The sequence below is a fragment of the Mauremys mutica genome, chromosome 1, assembly GCF_020497125.1.
Source record: "Mauremys mutica isolate MM-2020 ecotype Southern chromosome 1, ASM2049712v1, whole genome shotgun sequence".
Taxonomy (NCBI): Eukaryota; Metazoa; Chordata; order Testudines; family Geoemydidae; genus Mauremys; species Mauremys mutica.
The window spans coordinates 87,664,811-87,677,895 of NC_059072.1; the positions used below are offsets into that span (position 1 = coordinate 87,664,811).

Genomic DNA, 13,085 nt, shown 5'->3' on the forward strand with positions numbered 1-13,085 from the left:
CAGTCTTGTCTTATTAAGTTCCATGAAAGTTCTCCTAATGACTTTCACTGTGTGCACAGCCCTCTTAATGAAACTATGAACATTAGAAAAGATAAAAGGCACTCACAGTGCAGGAGTGCTTTGATTTTTGCTACTTTTTAAAAGTATTTTAGAGCTGGATAAGCAATGACAGCTCTCTTCCATCATAGGCATGGAACCTCAGGAAGAATAACTATATCAATGTTCTTGGCTAAGATTCATGCTCTCACCATTCATGCATGATGAACGTACATGGTGGGTTGGCTAGCTATATTCATGCTCATTTGCTGGGATGGCATTTTGCCTGCTCACCAATTGGAAGACCTCACTCTAGTACAGGGGTCGGCAACCTCTGGCACGCGGCCTGCCAGGGCAAGCACCTGGCGGGCCGGGCCAGTTTGTTTACCTGCCGCGTCGGCAGGTTCGGCCAATTGCGGCTCCCACTGGCCATGGTTTGCCGTCCCAGGCCAATGGGGGTGGCGGGAAGCAGCGTGGGTGAGGGATGTGCTGGCCGCGGGTTCCCGCCACTCCCATTGGCCTGGGATGGCAAACCTGGCAACGCAGCAGGTAAACAAACTGGCCCAGCCCACCAGGGTGCTTACCCTGGCGAGCCGCCTGCCAGAGATTGCCGATCCCTGCAGTCTAGTATCATGTAAAGATGGGTTCGTACTGGCAGCCTGCATATCATTGCAAGCGCCATTGCTTCCTCAGGAAATAATCCAGCTGTGACATTATCTAGTGCTAGACCCACATGTCTCCTTATATTCAAATATACATGTTGATGCTTGCATGGCTCAGAAAGGAATGTGCTAACTGACTGAGATAGGAAAAGCCAAGAATTCCCAGGCACAGTTGCATGCAGTATTTAAACTACTTTGATAATTATCTTCCCTGAAACTAATGCAACGTTTTCTATATTGGATAGGAATCTGGTATGGAATTCTGGAAGGCATTGGAATTCTCTCTGTTATCACAAATGCATTTGTTGTAGCTGTGACTTCAGATTTCATCCCTCGACTCGTTTATGCTTACAAATATGGACCTTGTGCAGGCCAAGGAGAAGCTGGACAAAAGTAGGCTTTCTTTAGGAAAATGTTAATGTGCATGAAAAGCCTCTATTTCCTTGAAACATACATAGCATTACTGTCTCCATATTTACAGATTCCACTAACAAGAATGTACTCTAGATTGCACTGCCACAGTAATTAATACTTTGAGAATCAATAATACAGTCTGTCAGTAGCTGGGATTTATGATCTTAACTCAGGGGAAAAGTTCTGGATCAGTTATAGAAGGTTCAGTGGCTACAATAACATGTTATGATCATACTCAATATATTGGCCCAGATCACCAGCTGGTGTACCTTGTAAATGTGTAGTCAAAGAAGCAATACTGATTTTCACCAGCTGAGGAGCTGGGCTATCATGTGTAGTTTATTCACTAAACCTCTTTCTGCTGATGTAGGATTTTACAAGTATTAATCCAAGAAAAGTGCAGAGTCTAATCAGAAGAGGCAACTCCAGCTTCAGCAGGCAAGCTATAATTACTAAGCAAAATAACATCTGTATTCCTTTTTAAAAAGACAGCGCTCTTATATTAGGGCTTTTGAGAGGCAGTCCTGAATTGAGTCCATGCTATTCCTGTGCATTTTCATTCCAGTGTTGATAAACACTAAATTACAATAGTGTGTGCACTATTGCCCTGCAACTGGGCATAATTTAATTTGAATGGCATCTTCTAAAATCTAGTGTGCTACTGTGGGGATGGTGGGAGGAAACCTTGAATGAAATCATTGGTTTCACCCAACCCAACTGAACCCCAAATGTTCAAAATTTGCTAATAAGCCCCTAGCCACTCTGGCAATAAGTGCTGAATTACACTAAAAGCAATAACCTAAGCAAGCTAAGCAATACGTAGCAACAGTTAGCTTGCATCCTGCTATCAGATATAAATATTCCACTTCATGGCTTTATTTTCCCTCCCAGATACAGAGAAGGGGATTCTTTTTGTTGTTGCTTTTAGCCATATTTTGGGTGCCAGTGCAGTCTAGTCACACCAATGGAGACAGTTCATGATTGGCAATGCTACTTAACTCATTATACTGTTAAGGATTTGGCATTTTCAGAGATGCTGGAAAAATTGTTCTGTCTGTTTCCATAAAGAGTTGTAGAAAATCTTTCAGGTCTGATGTTGATCGTTGGTGGGCGTGTGCCTCCCCATGCTGCCATTGTGTTTACTCATAGAGCATTTAAAATGGTGTCAGCTTTTTTTTCTGCTTTCTTAATTTCTTTCATACCACAGTCCCAGAAAACGCATTTTGAAATTACATTTGATAAGGAAGACAAAATAGTGCACTTGCTTTTAAATTAGTTCTGTTTAGAGATATTGGCCTGGCTTAAGGAAACAGATCTTAAACTGTTGTATTTTAAAGCCTTTCACACAGTTTTCCAGCGATATGCTAAATAACATAAGAGACCACATCTAATTCCTCAGAAGAGACCAACTTGGCTAATGCCTTTCTATGGCAATATTGCAGATGTGGTTAGTACATTGCCATCAAGATAGTAGAAAACTATTCTTAAATTCTACAGGAATAGATAGTTCCCTAAGTTCCAAGGGTCTGGAACATCGAGCATAAGATATCTTAACAGTTTGGCGAGGGAAGGCATCAGAAAAATCGTGCAGGATGCGAAAGAAAATATTGTAATTAATTTCAGCTCTATAGCTGCTTTAACTGTAGGTCTTGAGCCATAGCCAGCTGGAACACCACTAATCTAATGGACACACAATTTCCCACAGAATTTAAGCTTACATTTTAAAAATAAACAATCAGTTTTACTGGTTGGGAAAAAACCTTCCAAACAAGAACCAGTGCAATTCTGCCTTAGTCTGTTGCCAAACAATCCAAAACAAGTACTTGGAGAGATGTGAACTGACTTGTTTGATAATTCTAAACCCTAATAATGGTGATCTAAGGCACAGCCTAAATTAGGAAATTGACCTGTAGTGAGGCGACCTGGTTCTGAGCTGCCCCAGAGAGGGACGAGCCCCTCCGGATGCCAAAGTGGGCGGAGCCACTGGAGCCTGCGCTCACCCCCCAGAGGTCAAGGCGCAGGACAGGAAGTATAAAAGCCCAACTCCAGAGCTCAGAAGCTGGCTGGCCACTGGAGAGGCCGGACGCTGGTGCCCTAGCTCCCACTGGGGAGACTCCTGCCACCTGTGACCGCCCCGAGGACTGGCCATACCCATTGAGGCCAGACGCTGACCAGACGCCAGAGAAGCCAGTAAGGCTACTGGGGAGAAGGGACCCAGAGGAGCTGCCCAGCTTACCACTCGCAGAGTACCCTGAGGAGCCCATGGTGCTCGATGCCATGGAAGATGCCAACCAGATGCAGGTACTGCTAGAGGGGGAGGTCGGAAGTAGCCCCGGGGCAGCCGACTCTAGTCTGGCTGTGGCACACCCAGAGCTGATGTCAGTGCGTTGCGGCCAAGATCCCCACTGACACAGCAGCAGGTCGCTGCCACTGTCAGGGCCCCGGGCTGGGATGCAGTGGAGTGGGCGGGCCTGCGTCCCCCCTGCCACCCCACTCACGGGTGGCAGGCTCCCCCTCGTCCTGACGCTCAGGAGCCTGGGCTTTGCTCTTGAACTGTTTGTTTGCTGCTCCGCCCTGACCCAGGGCCTGGGCTTGTTACTGACCTCTGTGCTCAGCCCCTGTTTGAGGGCCTGAGCTCCCGACTGGGCACTTGCAGCCTGCCCTTATCCAGGCCACCAGTCACTGAACTATTTGCTCAGCCCCTGCCGGAGGGCCTGAGCCCTTGACTGTTTCCTGCCCCACCAGGCTAATTCGCCGACTCACCGGACTTGTGTAGTGAGGCGGCCTGGCTCCCAGCCACTCCAGAGAGGGGCGACCCCAACAGCACACTCCTACACGTGGTACCAGAAGTGGGGATTCTTGTCCAGGAACCCGATCCCTGTGAGGAGGGATCTGAGGAGACATATCCGAGGCAACCATGGACATGGACAAGCTTATTAAATTTTTGGCAGAGAGCCAACAGCAGCAGCAGGCGGCCCAGCTTCAGCAGCAGCAGGCCACCACCCAGCTCCAGCAGCAGCAGCAATTGGTCCAGCAGCTCGGGACACAACAGCAGCAGCTGATTCTGGAACTGGGATGCCAGAACCGGGACCACCAGCAACAATGCCTGCAGCAGTTGGTGACACTGCTGCTCCGTCCTGCGGAGCCCCAGCTGGTTGGCCCCCCGGGGCAACCCAGCAGCGCCCCGCCCATTCGGTTGACAAAGATGAGCCCCAACGACGACCCAGAGGCCTTTCTGGTGACGTTTGAACAGGTAATGGTAGTTGCTGGCTGGGCCCCAGACCAATGGGCTACCCTCCTGGCCCCATACCTGACCGGGACTGCCCAAACTGTCTATCAGGGCCTGTCCACAGACACGGCACGGGACTATAGTCAGGTAAAGGCGGCGATTTTAGATGCCCTGGATGTGAGTCTGGAAACCTTCCGGCAGTGGTTCCAGAGCCTGGCCTACCCTACAGGTGCCCAGCCCCAGCTGGTAGCTCAGGAGCTAAGGGAGGCGTGCAAGGGGTGGTCGAAGCCCAAGAGACGAACCCCGGAGGAGCTCACTGAACAAATCGTGCTGGAGCAATTCATTCACATACTCCCGCTGCAAGGAAGGGCCTGGGTCCTCCGCCATCGGCCTGCGATGCTAGCCGCCATCACCCTGATGGAGGATTTTCTAGCCGCTGAAACACCAGTGGGTCCGACTATCCAAGCAGCCCACCAGGGTTGGAGCGCCCTAACGCAGAGAGAAAGGGGGGGCCCACCCGGACTGACTCACGTATTCCCTCATGGGGTCCAGGACCCCGAAGCCATCTGGCTGAGGCCCCAGTGCGACAAGCCCCAGCACCTTCCCCAGTTCCTCGAGGGATCAACCGGAGCCCTCCCCAGGGAGTGGTGGGAACACGACCACGGCTGGGACAGTTGGACCTTGGGCCCTGTTTTTTCTGCGGGGAATATGGCCATTTACAACGGGACTGCACAGCGATGGATTGCAGCTTCGGCCAGGTCTGCACAAGGGAAGCCTGTGCCCGACGTCCACAAGCCACCAAGATCACGGTACCAGTGGTTGCCGAGGGTTACCCAACGGTGGCCCTCATTGATTCAGGCTGCGGCCAGATGCTGATCCGCCAAAACTTAGGCCCCCAGGCCGACGCCCACCTGGGGACGATACGGCTACAGTGTATTCATGGGGACATACGGCCCTACCCCAGTACTCAAGCCCAGCTAACTGTGGATGGGGTCACCTGACCGATGGTGGTTGGTCTAGCCCCGCAACTCGCATACCCGGTGATCCTGGGGCGGGACTGGCCGGAGTTCCCAGAAGTCCTCTGCTGCAACACTGGGGAACGCCCGAGGGTCACCCCGTCTTGGAAGGTGACCCCCCCGAGGCCTGGGCAGAGGAGGGGGAAGCACCCGACCATATCGAACTGGGGGGAGAACCTGAAGACTCTCCCCCGGAAGCTATTGGTAAGCCCTTGTTTCACACCGACTTTTGCTGTGATCAAAGGGCCGATCCCACACTCAAGCGGGTGTACGAGCAGTTCACCACTGTTGATGGCACCATCATTGTTCCACACCGGGCGGCACAGTGGCCACACTTTGAACTGCAGCAGGAATCCCTCTATCGGGTTGAGCAGGACCCCTGCACGGGGGATTCCCAGACCCAACTACTCGTGCCCCAATGCCACCAGCGACCTGTCATGAAATTAGCCCACAACGTCCCGGCAGCCGAACACCTGGGCCATGAGAAGACTCTGTCCCGAATATTGATGTGCTTCTTCTGGCCGGGCGTACACCAGGACATGAGGAACTACTATAAGTCCTGCCCGGACTGCCAGTTGACTGCTCCTCCGCAGACCTCCAAGGTCCCCCTGGTCTCCATGCCCTTGATCGAAACCCCCTTCAAGCGGGTGGCCATGGACCTGGTGGGGCCTCTCCCAAAAAGCATCGCCGGGTTTCAGTATATATTGGTCATGGTGGATTATGCTACCCGTTTCCCAGAGGCAATACCCCTCCGAAACATCACGGCCCGCACCATCGCAGGTGAGCTCGTGAAGGTCTTCGCTTGCATAGGCCTGCCCCGGGAGATTCTCATGGACCAGGGCACCAACTTTACTTCTCAACAGTTGTGGCAGGTGTGTGAGCTTCTGGGGATCAAGCAACTACATGCGTCGGTCTACCATCCCCAGGTGGACGGGTTGGTCGAACGGTTTAACCGGACCCTCAAGGACATGTTATGCAAGTTCCCCCAAGAAGATCTCCACCGATGGGACCAGTTACTTCCACCTCTGCTCCTGGTGGTTTGGGAGGTCCCCCAGTCCTCTACAAAGTTTTCCCCTTTTGAACTGCTATATGGTTGTCGCCCGCGGGGCCTGTTGGACCTAATGAGAGAAACATGGGAGCAAGCCCCGTCGCCTACCCAGGGCCCCTTAAAATACGTACTCCAGCTCCAGGAGCACGTTACACAGGCTGGGGCCCTGGCGTGGGAGAATTTGAAGGCCGCTCAAGAAGCTCAGGCCGAGACCTACAACCGGGACACACGGATTCACGACTTCCAACCCGGGGATCGGGTTTTACTCCTCCTCCCCTCAAGTGAGTCAAAGATTCTGGCCCAGTGGCAAGGGCCTTATGAGGTGATCCAAAAGGTCGGGCCTGTCACGTATGAGATCAACCAGCCCGACCGGCGCAAGAAAATGCAACGGTACCATATTAACCTTCTCAAACCCTGGCGGGAGAGGGAGAGACTCTTAATTAACCTGTTCTCACCGGAACCTGAGCTGGGTCCCCATGTAACACGTCTGGAGGATCCCGTAGGACCCCAGCTCGGAGAGATGCTGACTGAGGAGCAACTCAAACAGACCTAGTATCTCCTACAAGCGTTCCCACACACTTTCACAGCCCAACCGGGATACACAACCCTCGTTCATCATACAATTCAGTCAGAGCCTGGGGTGGTGATCCGGGGCACGACCAGGCCCTTGCCATATCACGTGTGACAGGTCGTTGAAGAGGAAGTACAGGCCATGCTGGACCTGGGAGTCATCGAACCATCACAAAGTGAATGGCGCAGCCCAGTAGTACTAGTACCGAAGCCCAATGGCACACAACGGTTCTGCATTGATTTCTGACGCGTCAATGCCATCTCAAAGTTTGATGTGTATCCGATGCCCCAAGTAGATGAGCTGCTTGGCCAGTTAGGAGAGGCCCGCTACATCACCACCCTTGATCGTGAGCAAGGGATACTGGCAGATCCCCCTCGAGCCGGCCTCCAGGGAGAGGACAGCCTTTGCCACCCCTACGGGTCTGTATCGGTTTACTCAGATGCCTCCATGTTGGCCCCGGCCACGTTTCAACGGCTGATGGACCGCCTCCTCCAGCCCCATCGGGACTCCACTGCCGCCTACCTGGATGATGTGGTTATTTATAGCTGCCAATGGGAGAGCCACCTAGAGCGGGTTGCAGCAGTCCTGAGATCCCTGTGGGCAGCCGGGTTAACAGCCAACCCAAAGAAATGCTGCATTGGCTGGCAAGAAACTATCTACCTGGGGTATACCATAGGAAACGGACAAGTAAAGCCCCTCGTGGGAAAGGTTCAGCCCATTGCAACCTGCCCACTGCCAGCCACAAAATGCCAGGTACGTGAGTTCCTGGGACATGCTGGCTACTATCGGCGGTTTATTCCCCAATTCGCAGCGATTGCAGCCCCCTTGACTGGGCTGTTGACCAAAGACAGCCCTCAGCAAGTAGTGTGGACCCGAGAGTGCGATAACACATTCCAGATGCTCAAGGCAAGTCTCTGCTGTGAACCGGTCCTATACAGCCCTGATTTTGACCAGGCGTTCATCCTCCAGACAGACTCCTCAGATATAGGACTTGGGGCCGTCCTCTCCCAAGAGGTAGACGGGGAAGAACATCCGGTCGTCTATATAGGCCGGAAGTTGTTCCTCCGGGAAAACTACGCAGTGGTGGAAAAGGAGGCCCTCGCAGTAAAGTGGGCTTGTGACGCTTTCCGTTACTATCTCCTCGGAGTCCAGTTCACGTTGGTCACCGATCATGCCGCACTCCAGTGGCTGGCCTAAATGAAGGATCATAGTATGAGACTACAGCATTGGTACCTGGCACTACAGCCCTATGCCTTTACGGTTCGCCATAGGGCCAGGAAGGACCACTCAAATGCAGACTTTCTGTCCTGCTTGGGAGGCATGGAAGGGTTTGCCTCCGCTGAACAGGAGCCAGACTTGAGTGGGGTGTGTGTGTAGTGAGGCGACCTGGTTCCAAGCCGCCCCAGAGGGGGACGAGCCCCTCCGGATGCCAAAGTGGGCGGAGCCACTGGAGCCTACGCCCACCCCCCCAGAGGTCAAGGCGCAGGACAGGAAGTATAAAAGCCCAACCCCAGGGCTCAGAAGCTGGCTGGCTGCCAGAGAGGCTGGATGCTGGTGCCCTAGCTCCCACTGGGGAGACTCCTGCCGCCTGTGACCGCCCCGAGGACTGGCCATACCCCTTGAGGCCGGACGCCGACCAGACACCGGAGAAGCCAGTAAGCCTACTGGGGAGAAGGGACCCAGAGGAGCTGCCCAGCTTACCGCTCACAGAGTACCCCGAGGAGCCCATGGTGCTTGATGCCATGGAAGATGCCGACCAGATGCAGGTACTGCTAGAGTGGGAGTTCAGTAGTAGCCCGGGGGCAGCCGACTCTAGTCTGGCTGTGGCACACCCAGAGCTGATGTCAGTGTGTTGCGGCCAGGACCCTGGGCTGGGACGCAGTGGAGTGGGCTGGCCTACTTTCCCCCCCTGCCACCCCACTCACAGGTGGCAGACTCCCCCTCTCCCCGACTCTCAGGACCAGGAGCCTGGGCTTTGCTCTTGAACTGTTTGTTTGCTGCCCGCCCTGACCCAGGGCCTGGGCTTGTTACTGACCTCTGTGCTCAGCCCCTGTTTGAGGGCCTGAGCTCCCAACCAGGCACTTGCAGCCTGCCCTTATCCAGGGCCGCCAGTTACTGAACTATTTGCTCAGCCCCTGCCGGAGGGCCTGAGCCCTTGACTGTTTCCTGCCCCACCAGGCTAATTCGCCGACTCACCGGACTTGTGTAGTGAGGCGGCCTGGCTCCCAGCCGCCCCAGAGAGGGGCGACCCCAACAGCACACGCCTACATGTGGTACCAGAAGTGGGGATTCTTGTCCAGGAACCCGATCCCTGTGAGGAGGGATCTGAGGAGACGTATCTGAGGCAACCATGGACATGGACAAGCTTATTAAATTTTTGGCAGAGAGCCAACAGCAGCAGCAGGCGGCCCAGCTTCAGCAGCAGCAGGCCACCACCCAGCTCCAGCAGCAGCAGCAATTGGTCCAGCAGCTCGGGACACAACAGCAGCAGATGATTTTGGAACTGGGACGCCAGAACTGGGACCACCAGCAACAATGCCTGCAGCAGTTGGTGACACTGCTGCTCCGTCCTGCAGCGCCCCAGCCTGTGGGCCCCCCGGGGCAACCCAGCAGCGCCCCGCCCATTCGGTTGACAAAGATGAGCCCCAACGATGACCCAGAGGCCTTTCTGGTGACGTTTGAACGGGTAACGGTAGTTGCTGGCTGGGCCCCAGACCAATGGGCTACCCTTCTGGCCCCATACCTGACCGGGACTGCCCAAACTGTCTGTCAGGGCCTGTCCACAGACGCGGCACGGGACTATAGTCAGGTAAAGGCAGCAATTTTAGATGCCCTGGATGTGAGTCTGGAAACCTTCCGGCAGTGGTTCCAGAGCGTGGCCTACCCTACAGGTGCCCAGCCCTGGCTGGTAGCTCAGGAGCTAAGGGAGGCATACAAGTGGTGGCCAAAGCCCAAGAGACGAACCCCGGAGGAGCTCACTGAACAAATCGTGCTGGAGCAATTCATTCTCATACTCCCGCCACAAGGAAGGGCCTGGGTCCTCCGCCATCCGCCTGCGATGCTAGCCGCCATCACCCTGATGGAGGATTTTCTAGCTGCTGAAACACCAGTGGGTCTGACTATCCAAGCAGCCCACCAGGGTTGGAGCGCCCTAACGCAGAGAGAAAGGGGGGGCCCACCCGGACTGAATCACGAATTCCCTCACGGGGTCCGGGACCCCGAACCTGTCCGGCTGAGGGCCCAGTGCGACAAGCCCCAGCACCTTCCCCAGTTCCTCGAGGGATCAACCGGAGCCCTCCCCAGGGAGCGGTGGGAACACGACCACGTCTGGGACAGTCGGACCTTGGGCCCTGTTTTTTCTGCGGGGAATATGGCCATTTACAACGGGACTGCACAGCGATGGATTGCAGCTTCGGCCAGGTCTGCACAAGGGAAGCCTGTGCCCGACGTCCACAAGCCACCAAGATCACGGTACCAGTGGAGCCTGAGGGTTGCCGAGGGTTACCCAACGGTGGCCCTCATTGATTCAGGCTGCGGCCAGACTCTGATCCGCCAAAACTTAGGCCCCCAGGCCGACGCCCACCTGGGGACGATACGGCTACAGTGTATTCATGGGGACATACGGCCCTACCCCAGTACTCAAGCCCAGCTAACTGGATGGGGTCACCTGACCGATGGTGGTTGGTCTAGCCCTGCGCCTCGCATACCCGGTGTTCCTGGGGTGGGACTGGCCGGAGTTCCCAGAAGTCCTCTGCTGCAACACTGGGGAATGCCCAAGGGTCACCCCAGTCTTGGAAGGTGACCCCCCCGAGGCCTGAGCAGAGGAAGGGGAAGCACCCGACCGTACCGAACTGGGGGGAGAACCTGAAGACTCTCCCCGATCCGATCCCACACTCAAGCGTGTGTACGAGCAGTTTGCCATTGTTGATGGCACCATCATTGATCCACACCGGGCGGCACAGTGGCCACACTTTGAACTGCAGCAGGAGTGCCTCTATCGGGTTGAGCAGGACCCCTGCACGGGGGATTCCCAGACCCAACTACTCATGCCCCAATGCTACCGGCGAGCTGTCATGAAACTAGTCCATGACGTCCTGGCAGCCGAACACCTGGGCCATGAGAAGACTCTGTCCCGAATATTGATGCGCTTCTTCTGGCCGGGCGTACACCAGGATGTGAGGAACTACTGTGAGTCCGGCCCGGACTGCCAGTTGGCTGCTCCTCTGCAGACCTCCAAGGTCCCCCTGGTCTCCATGCCCTTGATCGAAACCCCCTTCAAGCGGGTGGCCATGGACCTGGTGGGGCCTCTCCCAAAAAGCATCGCCGGGTTTCAGTATATATTGGTCATGGTGGATTATGCTACCCGTTTCCCAGAGGCAATACCCCTCCGAATCATGACGGCCCACACCATCGCAGGTGAGCTCGTGAAGGTCTTCGCTTGCATAGGCCTGCCCCGGGAGATTCTCATGGACCAGGGCACCAACTTTACTTCTCGACTGTTGCGGCAGGTGTGTGAGCTTCTGGGGATCAAGCAACTACATACGTCAGTCTACCATCCCCAGGTGGACGGGTTGGTTGAACGGTTTAACTGAACCCTCAAGGACATGTTATGCAAGTTCCCCCAAGAAGATCTCCACCGATGGGACCAGTTACTTCCACCTCTGCTCCTGGTGATTTGGGAGGTCCCCCAGTCCTCTACAAAGTTTTCCCCTTTTGAACTGCTATATGGTTGTCGCCCTCGGGGCCTGTTGGACCTAATGAGAGAAACATGGGAGCAAGCCCCGTCGCCTACCCAGGGCCCCTTAAAATACGTACTCCAGATCCAGGAGCACCTTACACAGGCTGGGGCCCTGGCGTGGGAGAATTTGAAGGCCGCCCAAGAAGCTCAGGCCGAGACCTACAACCGGGACACACGGACTCACGACTTCCAACCCGGGGATCGGGTTTTACTCCTCCTCCCCTCAAGTGAGTCAAAGATTCTGGCCCAGTGGCAAGGGCCTTATGAGGTGATCCAAAAGGTCGGGCCTGTCACGTATGAGATCAACCAGCCCGACCGGCGCAAGAAAATGCAACGGTACCATATTAACCTTCTCAAACCCTGGCGGGAGAGGGAGAGACTCTTAATTAACCCGTACTCACCGGAACCTGAGCTGGGTCCCCATGTAACACGTCTGGAGGATCCCGTAGGACCCCAGCTCGGAGAGATGCTGACTGAGGAGCAACTCAAACAGACCTAGTATCTCCTACAAGCGTTCCCACACACTTTCACAGCCCAACCGGGATACACAACCCTCGTTCATCATACAATTCAGTCAGAGCTTGGGGTGGTGATCCGGGGCGCGACCAGGCCCTTGCCATATCACGTGTGACAGGTCGTTGAAGAGGAAGTACAGGCCATGCCGGACCTGGGAGTCATCGAACCATCACAAAGTGAATGGCGCAGCCCAGTAGTACTAGTACCGAAGCCCGATGGCACACAACGGTTCTGCATTGATTTCCGACGCATCAATGCCATCTCAAAGTTTGATGCGTATCTGATGCCCCGGGTAGATGAGCTGCTTGGCCGGTTAGGAGAGGCCCGCAACATCATCACCCTTGATCTGAGCAAAGGATATTGGCAGATCCCCCTCGAGCCAGCCTCCAGGGAGAAGATAGCCTTTGCCACCCCCACGGGTCTGTATCAGTATACTCAGATGCCTCCATATTGGCCCCGGCCATGTTTCAATGGCTGATGGACCGCCTCCTCCAGCCCCATCGGGACTACGCTGCCACCTACATGGATGATGTGGTTATTTATAGCCGCCAATGGGAGAGCCACCTAGAGCGGGTTGCAGTGGTCCTGAGATCCCTGTGGGCAGCCGGGTTAACAGCCAACCCAAAGAAATGCTGCATTGGCTGGCAAGAAACTATCTACCTGGAGTATACCATAGGAAACGGACAAGTAAAGCCCCTCGTGGGAAAGGTTCAGCCCATTGCAACCTGCCAACTGCCAGCCACAAAATGCCAGGTACGCCAGTTCCTAGGACTTGCTGGCTACTATCGGCGGTTTATTCCCCAATTCGTGGCGATTGAAGCCCCCTTGACCGGGCTGTTGACCAAGGACAGCGCT

General features: G+C 54.8%; 1 protein-coding gene across 3 annotated transcripts in view; it reads left to right on the forward strand.

The window, feature by feature from the left end:
* ANO4 (anoctamin 4) overlaps window positions 1-13,085 on the forward strand; it is a 257,266-nt gene that overhangs the window by 226,044 nt on the left and 18,137 nt on the right. For all 3 annotated transcript variants that reach the window (XM_045002152.1, XM_045002153.1, XM_045002154.1), the window contains one exon: window positions 944-1,091. In XM_045002152.1, coding sequence (XP_044858087.1) covers window positions 944-1,091 — 148 coding nt within the window. The remainder of the gene's footprint in view (window positions 1-943; window positions 1,092-13,085) is intronic.